The sequence below is a fragment of the Anopheles stephensi genome, chromosome X, assembly GCF_013141755.1.
Source record: "Anopheles stephensi strain Indian chromosome X, UCI_ANSTEP_V1.0, whole genome shotgun sequence".
NCBI lineage: Eukaryota > Metazoa > Arthropoda > Insecta > Diptera > Culicidae > Anopheles > Anopheles stephensi.
The window spans coordinates 20,024,014-20,039,262 of NC_050201.1; the positions used below are offsets into that span (position 1 = coordinate 20,024,014).

Consider the following 15,249-nt stretch of genomic DNA (forward strand, 5'->3'; position numbering starts at 1 on the left):
ATCTTTTTCTGTGTTATCAATTATATAGGGTTATAAGTTGATTTGAACTTGTGCTTACCGAGTTGCTTGTTCTCCATCTGATCCGTGTGAGCTATTGCGGTTGTGTTGTGTCGAGACGTAAACATCCAATAAGAGAAGCAACCAAGCAACATGGAAAAGTATGTATTTTTAAAATACATGTAACAAAGGATTCGATGTATAATATATTTATCTCTTTGTTCGTGTTTTAACGATGTGGCGAATCATTTAGCACACCACGCAAGATTGTGGTGCTCAATATGAGAGACGGAAAATATGTTTTATCCGAGAAGCCGCAGCCTACAGGTATAAAAAATATTGGTTCATAAAACTTTAGAGCAGTATTGAGAGTAATATGTATTGTTTTTCATCGTTGTGTTACAGCTTCCTCATCACAACCAACACTACATCCAGATTTTATAAAACAACTACCGACGGCAAAAAATACATCAAAGAACATCCAACCTGCAACAAACATCGTTCACCGCAGTGTTTCCGCAGGTTTGTATGGTTTTCTCGGCATGCGTTTAAAAGATTGGGAGCAGTATTAAAAGTAATATGTATTGTTTTTCATCGTTGTGTTACAGCTTCCTCATCACAACCAACACTACATCCAGATTTTATAAAACAACTACCAACGGCAAAAAATATATCCAAGAACATCCAACCTGCAACAAACATCGTTCACCGCAATGTTTCCGCATCCATTTCGGATTCCATTTTTTCCGCATCCAACAAACCCAACATTTCCAAACCCATAAGCAGCAATAGTCCCATAAATCTAGAGACAACAAAATCTTCTATAGACGCAGGATTGCGCGATCTTTTAGTTTCAATTGGACAGAAAATGGATGACATGACAAAAAAAATTACAAATTTGGACCAGAAACTTAATGAAATAGAAACTAACCACGCCAACAGGGTTCGAGTTGTTGAGAAAAATCAAGCAATTATTAAAACTAAGCTGGACTTGATCTTAGATAAAATCTCTCCTCGTCCAGGATTGGTAACAAATAGTTCATTCAACTGGGAACCGATCGCATCCAAAGAAATGTTGGATGCAGTGGATCAGCAGCTTAATGATCAACAGTACAAAAAAGAATTTGAAGAATATCTGGAATGCCAGCTGCCAACAGATAGCTCGGAAGAAAGGCTTCATTCAGCGATGGACATCATATTTGCCAGACAGTTTGTTATAGAGATGAGCTGGACGGGAATTGGACATCCGAACCAAAAAATTCCGTTGTTTGGATATAAAAATATTCTTGCTTTATTTAAGCACATTGGAACCTTTCACGGAGTAACTCCAACTCCTCAAAAAATTAAAACATTCTTCCAAAATAAATTGAAGCATGCCCGCCAAAGACTGAACCTAGAAGGTAAGATTAAATCCACGCACCACAGACATCAACATTCTCATTATTAGTGTTTTTTTGTTTTGTTATAAAGTTCCTTCACTTACTAAGTGTCCTTATTTTTTTAAATACATGTAATATGATGTAATATGTATGTTAATAATAAAAACTCATGAAAAATGTATCATGTATAATATGTAAATTTTTGAAATGTTATAATCCATAAATTATAGTAATTAAAAAGAACGATACAGAAAGAAAATCATATTAATTATTTATTATCTAAGAAATGCAAATATTAGCCTACGAGGGTATGAATTAATGGAACATATTGATACTCATTTTCTTTGGAAAGGGGAACAGCTACCAATTTACATCGTATATCCTCAATATTAACATCCAATTCCGTATGTTCCAGATCGCTCAGGTTTCCATGATGCATATGCATAAATTTAGAATTCAAAGGATATACAAAACAATCGTCTGTTTGAGACAATTTTTTCGCAACAATTTTTATGTTACGGTATTGTTCATGTGCAGTGATAAATTTGCACACATTACCACTTTTGGTCAAAAACCATTCGTTACGTTCCCCAGTTTTTAAAAGAAAGGCTTTGCGGACATGTAATGTTACTGTGCCAGTTCTGGTATGAACAGAAGGGAAATTTAAACATAGATTAGCTGAACGAGTGTTAAAAACTTCTTTTTCGGAAAGTCTATTTATAGTTTGCTCTAAGCATTTCCAGCCAGAACGCAATGAACGTTTTAAATGCTGCAAATGGTTTTCAAATGGATAAGAAGATATGCTACTAATTGGACCAAATTGTTCAACTTCTTTGAATATATGTAGCAGATTGTGTACATTGCTTGAAATAAATTCCGGGCCATAGATATTTGCGTAATGTTTTACATAAAGTTGAATCAACGTGTTTGCTAAAGGCCAATGTTCTTTGTAAACATTTGAGGAAAACAAAGTTAAGCTACAAAAGAACAGCATGAAGTGCTTGTATTGTTCTTCATTTGTTATCTCTTTGAGTATAACGAAACTGGCATAAAATAGAAATGAGGAATATTCTGAGCCTTTCCAGTGCTTATAGTCACGCATTGAACGGAACTTTCTGTGAATTTCAATAGGAAGTTTGATGTTGGTCAGCATTGCAGACAAATTGTTAATTTGTGTATTGCTAAGCTTTTTTTTAACGCCAAATTTTCCTTCCATGAAACTTACGATCGTGCGTTTGGTGATACCTAAGTCTATCAAATGTAGTTGATCTGCGACGATTATTTGTTTGATAATGTCGAAGTTATTTAGTTTCAACAATGGAGTACAATATTTATGATGACCTTCGTAAATTCGTAATCTGAACCCATGATCTGTTCGCTCAAGTTCAGTATAACTGGAAAATGCAGTTCTTCCATTAAGGCTTCTTCCTTTCGTTGCGCATTTCAAGCAACCATCTCGTGAGTTGAAACCAGCAACACCTATTTAAAAAAGTATATTAAGTTCCATACAATTTTCAACGTAATCTTATATTTTGTCTTACCTTTAATATATGCTCGAGCAGGTGAATCAGCTATAATGACACGTAATTCTATGGAAATCTTTTTGTTATTGATGGTTATTCCATTTTCCATAAGGAAGTTAAGTTCATCAACGAAGGGCTGAAGAAATTGATCGATATCTGCTGGTTTTGTTGATCCGCTGTAAACTGCAATGGTCATTACCGGCACTTCTGGAATGTTATGAACGTTGAATAATATTGGCCAAAATTGAAGATTGCTGCTTTTAAATATGGGTAATCCATCAATAGAAACATTAAGTTCCAGCTTAGAATACGAATCGAGAGCTATATCGCTGCGGCTGAAAATACAAAACGTAACGTTTGTTATGTAAAGATTGTTGTTAACAACTTTTATTAGCTACGCACCTTAGTTCGTTGAGCAGACATCGTCTTATTCCGTTATACCAATACTGACTTCCGTTTATCGTTACAACTTCATTTGAGTCATTTCGATGAGTCTTCAGCAAAGTTCTAGCATCTTTTGGAAGATTACAAGAACTCACGTTTCGTATGATTTCCATAACTTGACTTATAGAATTATACGATTGATTGGTGGATATTGCCCATCGACGTAATTCGGCTTCTACATCATACCCTTCTGTGCGTTCTGTGTCCATTCTTTCATCGTCAGAGCTTTCAACTAAATAGTCCGTAACAAACTCATCACATTCAGGTTCGCTTGTCGTTTCACCGGCTTCTTCTGCCATCACATTGGAAGATCCTTCTGAATGATAATCCATAGGTGCATCGCCTGCGCCTTGGTTGCTTCCAATAACTGGAAAACAAAACATATGCCATGTTATAAAAGAAACTAACAATGATATTTGCCCGTCTTATACCGTATGAACTTCCTCCTGCAGCTAGCTCTTCGTCATTCTGCTCTAGCAAAGCTGCTCGGCGCTCTGTCGCATCGCGATAACGATACAAATATGAATTATATTTTACTCGTTTAGTGAATTGGTCACTCATTTTTACAAGATTGGTGATATTAGAAGGCACTGAGCTAAAACGTAATTAAGAAGCACTCGGAAAATTTTTGTTTATACGGATAGAAGTTTTCTTTTTGTAGCGCGTCGGCCAGTCTGACAGGCAAAACAACAACAATCGCTGATCAGGGAACCAATATCAACAATATCATTACTCTCGATTTTTAGATTAAAATTGAAAATTAATGAAAAATCTTTTAAAACCAAATAAAATGTACATGTTAAATAAAGACATGAGTTTTCTATACGTTTTTTTATGATTTTACTATTTATTATTAGGTAAAAAGCCGTATAAAGTTCATGAACTCGCTGACTTAGTATTGTAAACAGAAGGATTTGGTCTTTTCATATGTTCCTTGCAGCCTGGGAGGTATCCCAACCCAAGGTATATGGATATAGAAGGTAGAGTTGTTTAGAGCAAATTGACATTTCTTGACCTGACATAACAGTTCCGAGGTGATCGAGGGGAAGGGTATTGAGAAGAGTGATGGCAGCGTCGGAGGAGGCGCCGGTGGTGGTATCGCTTGCGATTTTTTGACGAAAAATGCAACCAAATATCGTCAATCTTCTGTGGAACAACATTTGATATGCGAAGATGACCCATAAATTATCGAAATTGCTCAAGGGATTGAGAATCGAGGCTGTTTGTTCATGTTTGTTGCCCCATACCATATGTTTTTGTAAACAAACTCTGACATAACTCGACTAAAATGTCGCCCTGTCAAATCGATAAAAATCTACCTTCTAAATCAAGGTGTATGTATTTAGAAGGTGGATTTTTATCGATTTGACAGGGCGACATTTTAGTCGAGTTATGTCAGAGTTTGTTTACAAAAACATATGGTATGGGGCAACAAACATGAACAAACAGCCTCGATTCTCAATCCCTTGAGCAATTTCGATAATTTATGGGTCATCTTCGCATATCAAATGTTGTTCCACAGAAGATTGACGATATTTGGTTGCATTTTTCGTCAAAAAATCGCAAACGATACCACCACCGGCGCCTCCTCCGACGCTGCCATCACTCTTCTCAATACCCTTCCCTTCGATCACCACGGAACTGTTATGTCAGGTCGAGAAATGTCAATTTGCTTTAAACAACTCTACCTTCTATATCCATATACCTTGCTTCTAAATACATACACCTTGTTCCAACCGACAATTTTGACACCGTCCGTCATACCGTTCGTATGCCGGGCGCTTATGGGGTTATTACACAAGGGATTTTTTGGTTGGTGATTTTCTGTCAAATAGGGCGTTTGACAGAAAAAAAACCCGCTGTCCGTGTAATAACACAATATGCTGCACAGATTTTTTTTGCCATCATCCGAATTATTTTACATTTGAATTGTACGTTATTCTGAAATGAAATATTTATTATTAACATGTATCGTACCATGCCGGGCACCGACTGACGATGCCATTATGATAGGGATACTTTTTCGTGACCGACAGCGCTTTGGTCAGACGAACATTCGGTTAGAGATTTTTCGGTTCAAACTGGTCCCACATCACTTTCTAAGCATGATTGTTCAAATTTTTCAAAGAACATATACAGAACAATACAGTCTGGCGTGGTTTTCGTGCCTGTTCTATTCTCTTCGTTCACCGCGTAATGTTCCGCTCGTTACGAAGAATTGCGGGCCGAACGAAAAGCGAAATTGGTTTTTGAAAACGGAGGCACTGGTTGGAGCTGCCGCTGATGATAAATCTCAGTGTAGCACTGAGCCGCTCATGTGGGGACACAGCTGGTCTCATAATCGTGTCTTCCTTCGCTATCAGCGGTGTGACCTTCTCCAAAAGCCACATATATTATTCCTCATCCCATCTTGGCTTAATTTAGCCAATCCGTCGGCTCTAGCCGCAGCTCTTCCATCATGTTGAAATGCGATAGGGAACTTCTTTTCAAATGCATGGTTTTTACCCATTTCGATCGCGGCTTTCTTTCGCTTTGTGTAGCAAATAACGCTCCTACAAAGCATTAGCAAAACATCGTCTTCAATATTCATTTTAAATTACATGAACTAAACTGGACAATAATATTCAATAAAAATTGCGAGACAAAACAACGCTTCCAAAATGTAAACAGTCCTCACTATGACAGAAAAAAACCAGCGCGATTGAAATCTGAATTGAGCATGTCGAATTCATTTTTTCAGACCGGCATTTATCTGTCAAACGTGTTTTGACAGAAAATCACCGACGAAAAATCCCTCGTCTAAAAATCTCATTAAAAGGGGGGGTTATGCGAAATCTATACGTCAAAAACGTTTCAGCTCCTTGCTGAAATCCAAAGTGAGTTGAGAGGAGGTGCCGTAAAAAGCCCGTTTTGACACATGGAAAGAAGTAGAAGACCAGGACCAGTTTGACGTTTACTTGACCGCATTGAATCAGCTGGTTATATGTGTTGTTTATTATTCTCGAAGCAATAACATCATTATAAGATTTGTTTTCTTCCATTCTGCTGTTCAATATCGTTCGGAAAGCTTAGATCCAGTGAAGAAATCAGGATATTGTAGTGCTTCAGTGCTATCTGAGGAGATTCTGTATTATACTTATTACTGTTTGAGGTGGTAACGATTCAGCGCCTATACGGACACGGCAGCTTTGACTGTATCGGCGTCACAGGCGGAGCCGGTTTGCATCCCCGAACTATTGGTTGATCCGAGATATAGGATCGTTCCACTTTTTGGCCGATCTGAAAGCAAAAAATCATCAAGAGCACAGCAGATCGAGCTTCATCAATGTATGCTAAAGATCGCTTGCTTGACCAACAAAGAATGCTTGACCGCAGTTTGTTTACATTTCAGTCAAGTAAACGTCAAATTGTTTTTCAAGATGTCCGACCGAGAAATCGCTATTCCGACACCTCCTCTCAACTCACTTTGCTGAAATCCATGCGAAATCTTTTTGACACTTCACCGAGATCATCAAAATTGATATTGAGAAAAAAAGAAGAAGGAATAAACCAAAACAAAACAAACCGCGACAAAGCCGGCAAAGCTACGGTATGGTATAAAAAATCTTAAATTGTACATGCTACTTCGCAAATAACTTTCTTTTCTTTTGTTTCTAGAATAATTTTGAACATGGACAATGCAAAGCCGCAACGTGCGTACGCGCAGAAGGTGAGTAAGAATCATTATCACTTGGTGAAAACGGAAGCCGGCTCTTCCAAGCAACAAATTGTAGCGGTCTGCTGAGGTGCCACTAATGTATACGCTAGACGCTAGAAGTTCCCATGGCGAATGGAGGATGGTGGAATTGCATCGCTGCAGCTGCACTGGCAGCTGCCAGTGCATGGTGCTTGTTGGCGTCCTATGTTGTGCAAGGATATTATACAGTTCTTCAATGGAGCCGCTGTTGAACTGCAATTAGTGACTGCTATTATTGTTTTTTAATTTTAGAATACGGAGCTCTGCCTGCGTTTGGCAAATGCCGTGGAACGGCAGCCGATAATATACACAAAAAGTTCCCGTAATTACAAAAATCGCAACTTGCAGAACGACGCTTGGTCTTGCGTCGCAACGGAGGTTGGAACCACAATCGTTGAGGCTAAGCGCCTATGGACCAACATGCTATGTAGCTTTCGATCATATCGGTCGAAAGAGCAGCAGAGCATGCATACTGGAGCAGGTAAGTTGTCATAAATTAATTAGTTTGGTAACTCGAAGTAATCTTTCCACTTCTTTTAGCATACGATGAAGTTTTCCGTCCGAGGTGGTTCACCTACGAGGCGATGATGTTCATGGCGAATGCCATGGAGGACAACGTCCATGCCGATACGGTTAGTATAACCTTTATTTACATTTCATGTAATTTCCAAAGGCTAGCAACATTACAGACATGGACAACGTAGGATGTAATGCAATCAGTAGATTAGTTAGTTTGAAATTCTTTATAAAACGGTATGAACGTATTACATAGTAGGCTAATTGATAGTAGTGATAGCAATGTAGAATCAACTGATGCGGTTTCTATCATACGCTGCCGCTATCTGCAATGTTGTTTATCTTGTGACATCATTTTTTAAATACCTGTATGTCATAGTAAGTAGCGTTGTTTGGTATATTTTACTTATCACGTTATGCTTACTTATTACATGCAACTTGGCCTCTCTGGCCAAGACAACGGTCTACTGTAGAGGTGTCCGACATCAACTAAAATCGAGCCAACGGAAACCTGTCGATCTGTTACACTATATGACCGTATCTGTTCAGGCGTGCAGGTCTGAGTTCATTTAGCGGTATACTCAATGTTTCTCAACTTTCCATGTAGTGCAGTGGTGTTATTTTTATTTTAAAACATTTAAACATTTAAGATTTTTTCTATGCCACTAAAATTTACAAAAAGCAATATTTACATTTTGCATCACCGATTCGTTGCTCCCTTCCCAAGGTTCCCTTGTCCCGACCAATGCTCCACAACGGCGTCGAAGAAATCATGATGGCGGGGGCAGTGAGTTGAGCGAGGCCCTCAAGCAGCTGATGGAGGCCACAAGGGAGAATGCACACTCCCGGGAGAACACGTTTGGCCGCTGGGTCGCTGAATTTCTCCGACGTTTTTCACCCGAAGAACAAGATTTTGTTACGTCGAGGATTCAGCGATCCATGCTCGATGCGGAAGATTTAGTTTTGGCCAAACGTGCTAACCGGGAGTAGTGTTTTTCTTTAGCATACCCAAATAGCCAAATTATCTTAAGCAGCCAATTTCAGCACGCTAAAGATCGCTGATCTAGTACGTCTTTTGCAGTAGATAAGCAGCGTCATAGTTCGACGTACCTTTAACCGGGCCTTAAGCAGCTATCGTATTTCAAGCCGTTAAAGAAAGTTTTTATGCGCTTTTTATTTTCAAGCAAATCGTCTGTTTTGAGATAACCGCAAAAAAGTGGAAAAAATGTGAATTTCTGGGTAGCGACATTACCACCGCTTGTATGGCTGTGTGTATTGATGATTGATGATTTGTTATCAGATATTTTTATATCGTATGTCAGGTAGATCTGTTAGTAGTGTGAGTGAGTGTGTATTTTGGTATTGCATCTTTTATTAACGTCCCTATTTATTATTGAGAATTGAACATGGTATTTCCTGCGTGAAAAGCGCTGCCTTTGTCGTTTGTACCAATAGTTCTGTCGTTGCTCATCATGCTCTACCTAGACAAAAAGAAGTTAAGCAGCAATCATCGAACATTCGAAGCGGTAAGGTTTTGTTCCATATGTTATTGTTGTACACTTCTGTTTTTTTCTAACTTTTCTTTTCTGAGGGTTACTCATTGATGCTTTGCACATTTGTATCATGCGTACCGAAGCGACAGCGACAAAAAATCCAACAAACTGTATTGGGCCTTTGGAACCAGTCTTAGCATGCACAAACATGGTGTCGATCGCTGGATCAATAAGGGGAGAAGGGCAGCGAGCGGTGAGAATATAAGAGGAACACAGAATGGAATGGCACAACACTAGAAAATTTTGGCAAGTGGAGAAAATCGTAAACAAAAATCCCGGATAGGAAAGCCTTTACACCCAGCACTTAGTCCGAGTAGACGCAAAAAGTGTAAGGTAACATAAATCGCAGATATATTTAAAACCTTCGTTATTATTAATTTTTATAATTGATCTATATCTTACAGACATTGCATTGCAAAACTTAAAAGATGCCGTTCAATATCGAAGAAACAGTGGATAACAGAGAGCATAAGGAGTTGTTAGCGGTTCCTGTACCTTGGGTCCAGGGAACGAGCAAAGGAACGACGAATTTGTTGTGGCCGAATATACGACAAAAGGATCGGTTGAATAAACTGAGCATGTGTAGAGGAAAATCCCGAAAACATTTACGACGTGTATAGAAGTGTCTTCAAAGAAAGGCCGGTAGAGTGTGTGGACAGTAAATGGATGGACGAACTGATTTGCATCATCTGGCTGGTGAATCTGCTATTATTGCTCATTGTGATATCGCATTTCCCTTCTCATTAATGCACTATACACGCCGTTTACCAGTTCACGCAACACAGCCTCCTTTATTCAGCATTCAACTAAGACTGGCGGCCTCTCATCCATTGCCGTTCCGCACTCACACCACTACATTCATACTCAGGATCCCACACTCATCATCTTCTGAACTGGAACTGTCGGATATTTGTTCAACCGCATGATCAAAGTTTGTTGATTCTAAAAGAAGAAATAGAATATAAAAACATAGTCTCAAAAGTAAATTACTACACTGACGAACCTGTATTATCGATTATTTCGCAGTCGTCTCCGTTCTCAAACAACTCACGCATAATTTTAGCACGCCTTCTCTACAAGTTTCCCGATTTTTTCACACGCTTGGAATACATCTTTCCACACAATGATTTTTTCTTCTAATGACGCTTAATGGCAGATAGCAATGTTCTATTGACATAATCCTGTAAACAAACAACTTGAAGGGTCATCTTTCACTCTTAAATGGGCATAAAGTTCCATGAAGTACCGTATGCTTCTTAAAAAGCCGCATAGTTCGGGTGAAGACTATTCGTCGTTTGTTAATAAGCCTCATAGTTCCATCGAGTTCCAAGTGAAGGTAGAAAAGCTTCATAGTTCCATCAAGTTCCACGCTCTTTTTAACTAGCTTCAAAGTTCGGCGCTGGTACTTTTTTTCCTTAAGCAGCCCTCAAGCAGCACGATAGTTCGATTTCATTATTTTTGGCTATTTGGGTAGTATAGTGTAGGTTTTGGTTTTTTAGTTAGTTAGTTAGTTAAATAGTTAGTTAGTTAGTTAGTTTACATTAGCGTAATTAGTTTAGTTAGCATTAGTTTTTTTGTAAATATAGTTAGATTTTTTGGTAGGATAGTTGTAAGTTTTGTTAAATAGATTACGGTTTACCATAACTAACAAAATTATTGTTGTACATTTGTTGGTGTACAATTGATCTACAATCAAATTCGAAAGAAACGTATTCGAATCCTACCTTCACATATGATCGTAGAGTTTTTGTAAGGCAGACACACGTCTCCTTTACTATGTTGCTTATGGAGGAACGAGACACCTGAAATAATACAAAGATGTTATAATTTGTTCGTTTTAATATATCCCTCACGCACGAGATACTCACTCGAAACAAATATTGCAAACTACTGAAGGTTTCTCCAGTTGCTAAATACCGCAACGTAATTAGCAACCTTTCTTGGGTTGTGATGGAGTCGCGCATATTGGTGTTCATGCGACTTATTGCCGGCCTTATAGCTTGCAGCAAAACATCAAAATCTTCCTTCTTCATTCGAAGAAAGTTAACGACGGTTTCGTTGGCTTGTTCTGCGACAATATTATCCAGCAAGCGGTTGCCATCTTCTTGCCGCCGGAAAAAATTGGTCGCATCCACCACCTGCGCACAATTTGCCTGTTGCGTCTTCGCAAATTCACTTCATTCAATTCCACAACCCACGATAACGAAGCTAACCACTCTTCGCTCATCAACAGATTCTCCATTGCAAACTTTTCACAGCAAAATCCTTGATATTTCCAAATCAACGCCGGAAAACAAATCAACAACTGCAACCCAAGTTATCTGTTCCCCCTGTTTTCGTAAATGTTTTGGTAAATACATTCGTTAACGAAATATCCTCGAAAAGATTTACGAAATTCTAAATTACTTCGAGGATTATTTGTTTTTGTTTTGATTCTGTTTGTTTACATTTTGAATGAACTCTCCCAAGGGGAAATTTTAGAGGATAAATATCTCCCTCTCTTTCTATTTATACACCTCTTTCGTTCGCACTCATGGTTGATTTGGCACACACTCGAGTTTGGTTCATGATGACCTAAATGTTTACATTTTGCTCTCCTTTTATTATTATACCCATCTCGCTTACGCCTATAGATTCACCTTGTTTGGGTGAATATGTGTATGGGCATGTGTGCACTCGTACAGGGTTTGTCTCGTTACTTTACGATACGAACGGTATATATTATACCGTCATTATTGTTTTTACAGTTCGTTTGAGTATTTTCATTCAATCCCGAAGTGTTTTTAGTTCTTCAATTTCTTCCACATGGTTTTCGACATGATTTTATTGTCAAGACGGTAGCTTTTGTCGAAAAAATGTATATAACAAATTGAAACACTTTGTACAAAATATGCCGTTCGCATCGCAAAGTGAATAGGCGAGCCCTGTATCTTTGATCACTGATTTTTGGTCTGGCTGCTCATGGAGAAGGGTTAAGAGTTCATGCGTGATGCGATTAGAAGAGGGGAGAGGTTGACGAAGCCAATCGGCTTCGCTCTATTCACTGTGTGATTGTTGATCGAAATCTCTTCTCCGCCAATAACCGTTACAGTACAATTTTACCAGCTTTAAATAAGTACATACTGTTTTTAAAGTTTTGGTGATTTTCTTTGAGAAAGCCAGAAGATGTCCGATTCGAAACGTTCTCGTCATACTGGAAATTTTTACCGAAAGGCTAGAAAATATGAGCAATATATAATGGCACCACAGCATCAAGACGCTGCAGAACCAGCTCCAGGTAAACAAACCCAGTGAAATCAATTGCGGGTGGTGTAGGCGGATTCCTAGGACCCTAACAACTAGCTAGTATAAGGGGTTTAAGATTAGGAGCCTCGCGTTAGGGGTCTCACAGAAAGAGTCCCGTCTATCGAAGCTATAAGTACTTCATAAAGCTAATCCCCCCATCATCCCCTTTCCCCTCCTGTTCAGACGTTGAAAAATACACCAGCAGGAGCCTTTGCTTGCTCATAAGTTTCACATGATCTCCACTGGACCACCGAAATGCAACCCCATAATCGTCATTATCACATAGATAATAATTTTTATTTTTGTTTCAGGCCCATCCCGTGCTTCATTTGAGACTCCAGTCTCAAGTGTTACCGCTGAAATGGAAAGTTATGTGCAGGAGGATATTTTTGCCCCGGATTTTTCTAATGTGGAAAATGAGGAACCAATTGTTCGTGATTATCTTTTCGACGACGATGACGATGATGATGCAGAAGATGTTCGACCGATAGAAGGAATGTCGATCACAGATGGCATCCGTTACTGGGCGTTATCCACAAATGCCTCGTACCGCTCGATCAATATGGTACTTAAACTTTTTCAACAAGCTCACGTTAAAGTTCCATCAACCGCTAAGACGTTGCTGAAAACGGATCGCAGTAGCTCGACGCAGATAGCGGAAATTGGCGGTGGACACTTTTGGTATCGCGGGATAAAACGATGCCTACAAAACTATTTTCGGTGTGTGCTTCAAATTGTTTTATGTTTATTTTATGTGTTATTTGCAAAAGTTCCATGTTAATCCATTGAATAACCATCACTACTTCTGTTTTTGCTACTGAGAAATCACCTGCCACCCAGCTATCCCTAACCATCCCAAATAGCCAAATTATCTTAAGCAGCCAATTTCAGCACGCTAAAGATCGCTGATCTAGTACGTCTTTTGCAGTAGATAAGCAGCGTCATAGTTCGACGTACCTTTAACCGGGCCTTAAGCAGCTATCGTATTTCAAGCCGTTAAAGAAAGTTTTTATGCGCTTTTTATTTTCAAGCAAATCGTCTGTTTTGAGATAACCGCAAAAAAGTGGAAAAAATGTGAATTTCTGGGTAGCGACATTACCACCGCTTGTATGGCTGTGTGTATTGATGATTGATGATTTGTTATCAGATATTTTTATATCGTATGTCAGGTAGATCTGTTAGTAGTGTGAGTGAGTGTGTATTTTGGTATTGCATCTTTTATTAACGTCCCTATTTATTATTGAGAATTGAACATGGTATTTCCTGCGTGAAAAGCGCTGCCTTTGTCGTTTGTACCAATAGTTCTGTCGTTGCTCATCATGCTCTACCTAGACAAAAAGAAGTTAAGCAGCAATCATCGAACATTCGAAGCGGTAAGGTTTTGTTCCATATGTTATTGTTGTACACTTCTGTTTTTTTCTAACTTTTCTTTTCTGAGGGTTACTCATCGATGCTTTGCACATTTGTATCATGCGTACCGAAGCGACAGCGACAAAAAATCCAACAAACTGTATTGGGCCTTTGGAACCAGTCTTAGCATGCACAAACATGGTGTCGATCGCTGGATCAATAAGGGGAGAAGGGCAGCGAGCGGTGAGAATATAAGAGGAACACAGAATGGAATGGCACAACAATAGAAAATTTTGGCAAGTGGAGAAAATCGTAAACAAAAATCCCGGATAGGAAAGCCTTTACACCCAGCACTTAGTCCGAGTAGACGCAAAAAGTGTAAGGTAAGATAAATCGCAGATATATTTAAAACCTTCGTTATTATTAATTTTTATAATTGATCTATATCTTACAGACATTGCATTGCAAAACTTAAAAGATGCCGTTCAATATCGAAGAAACAGTGGATAACAGAGAGCATAAGGAGTTGTTAGCGGTTCCTGTACCTTGGGTCCAGGGAACGAGCAAAGGAACGACGAATTTGTTGTGGCCGAATATACGACAAAAGGATCGGTTGAATAAACTGAGCATGTGTAGAGGAAAATCACGAAAACATTTACGACGTGTATAGAAGTGTCTTCAAAGAAAGGCCGGTAGAGTGTGTGGACAGTGAATGGATGGACGAACTGATTTGCATCATCTGGCTGGTGAATCTGCTATTATTGCTCATTGTGATATCGCATTTCCCTTCTCATTAATGCACTATACACGCCGTTTACCAGTTCACGCAACACAGCCTCCTTTATTCAGCATTCAACTAAGACTGGCGGCCTCTCATCCATTGCCGTTCCGCACTCACACCACTACATTCATACTCAGGATCCCACACTCATCATCTTCTGAACTGGAACTGTCGGATATTTGTTCAACCGCATGATCAAAGTTTGTTGATTCTAAAAGAAGAAATAGAATATAAAAACATAGTCTCAAAAGTAAATTACTACACTGACGAACCTGTATTATCGATTATTTCGCAGTCGTCTCCGTTCTCAAACAACTCACGCATAATTTTAGCACGCCTTCTCTACAAGTTTCCCGATTTTTTCACACGCTTGGAATACATCTTTCCACACAATGATTTTTTCTTCTAATGACGCTTAATGGCAGATAGCAATGCTCTATTGACATAATCCTGTAAACAAACAACTTGAAGGGTCATCTTTCACTCTTAAATGGGCATAAAGTTCCATGAAGTACCGTATGCTTCTTAAAAAGCCGCATAGTTCGGGTGAAGACTATTCGTCGTTTGTTAATAAGCCTCATAGTTCCATCGAGTTCCAAGTGAAGGTAGAAAAGCTTCATAGTTCCATCAAGTTCCACGCTCTTTTTAACTAGCTTCAAAGTTCGGCGCTGGTACTTTTTTTCCT

At 38.9% G+C, this 15,249-nt stretch overlaps 2 protein-coding genes and 2 long non-coding RNA genes across 11 annotated transcripts; 1 reads left to right on the plus strand and 3 right to left on the minus strand.

Annotated features, from left to right (window-relative positions):
- Window positions 1–1,571: 1,571 nt before the first annotated feature.
- On the minus strand, window positions 1,572–4,230 carry LOC118513453. Its single transcript, XM_036059219.1, has 4 exons — window positions 3,775–4,230; window positions 3,302–3,710; window positions 2,918–3,234; window positions 1,572–2,855 (listed from the first exon to the last, which is right to left on the minus strand). The coding sequence occupies exons 1-4, from the start codon at window positions 3,902–3,904 to the stop codon at window positions 1,672–1,674; spliced, it is 2,040 nt and encodes a 679-aa protein (XP_035915112.1). The 5' UTR covers window positions 3,905–4,230; the 3' UTR covers window positions 1,572–1,671.
- Window positions 4,231–6,340: 2,110 nt separating this feature from the next.
- LOC118514029 lies at window positions 6,341–13,286 on the plus strand. 7 transcript variants are annotated; one of them, XM_036060525.1, is made up of 7 exons: window positions 6,341–6,670; window positions 6,735–6,932; window positions 7,001–7,052; window positions 7,332–7,560; window positions 7,620–7,711; window positions 8,069–9,481; window positions 9,553–10,146. In XM_036060525.1, the coding sequence occupies exons 3-6, from the start codon at window positions 7,014–7,016 to the stop codon at window positions 8,156–8,158; spliced, it is 450 nt and encodes a 149-aa protein (XP_035916418.1). In that variant the 5' UTR covers window positions 6,341–6,670; window positions 6,735–6,932; window positions 7,001–7,013; the 3' UTR covers window positions 8,159–9,481; window positions 9,553–10,146. The 7 variants fall into 7 exon arrangements, with proteins under 7 accessions (XP_035916418.1, XP_035916427.1, XP_035916436.1 ...); XM_036060534.1 differs by having other exon boundaries at window positions 8,069–9,476; XM_036060543.1 differs by having other exon boundaries at window positions 8,323–9,481.
- Window positions 9,912–11,393, minus strand: LOC118514405. Of its 2 annotated transcripts, XR_004906612.1 has the most exons (5): window positions 11,017–11,381; window positions 10,873–10,950; window positions 10,395–10,610; window positions 10,152–10,329; window positions 10,062–10,090 (listed from the first exon to the last, which is right to left on the minus strand). It is a non-coding gene; the product is annotated as an uncharacterized LOC118514405 (long non-coding RNA). The 2 variants fall into 2 exon arrangements; XR_004906611.1 differs by having other exon boundaries at window positions 9,912–10,090; window positions 10,152–10,610; window positions 11,017–11,393.
- Window positions 13,287–14,596: 1,310 nt separating the features above from the next.
- Window positions 14,597–14,978, minus strand: LOC118514424. The gene is made up of 2 exons (XR_004906620.1): window positions 14,837–14,978; window positions 14,597–14,775 (listed from the first exon to the last, which is right to left on the minus strand). It is a non-coding gene; the product is annotated as an uncharacterized LOC118514424 (long non-coding RNA).
- Between the last annotated feature and the right edge of the window lie 271 nt (window positions 14,979–15,249).

Excerpts from the sequence above, each read along its gene's own strand:
- LOC118513453 (XM_036059219.1), bottom strand. The coding sequence starts at position 3,904 with ATGAGTGACCAATTCACTAAACGAGTAAAATATAATTCATATTTGTAT. Across the intron at positions 3,711-3,774 it reads TGCAGGAGGAAGTTCATACG|TTATTGGAAGCAACCAAGGC; the intron begins GTATAAGACGGG and ends TTTGTTTTCCAG. Across the intron at positions 3,235-3,301 it reads TGTCTGCTCAACGAACTAAG|CCGCAGCGATATAGCTCTCG; the intron begins GTGCGTAGCTAA and ends TTGTATTTTCAG.
- LOC118514029 (XM_036060509.1), top strand. The coding sequence starts at position 12,314 with ATGTCCGATTCGAAACGTTCTCGTCATACTGGAAATTTTTACCGAAAG. Across the intron at positions 12,426-12,744 it reads CGCTGCAGAACCAGCTCCAG|GCCCATCCCGTGCTTCATTT; the intron begins GTAAACAAACCC and ends TTTTTGTTTCAG.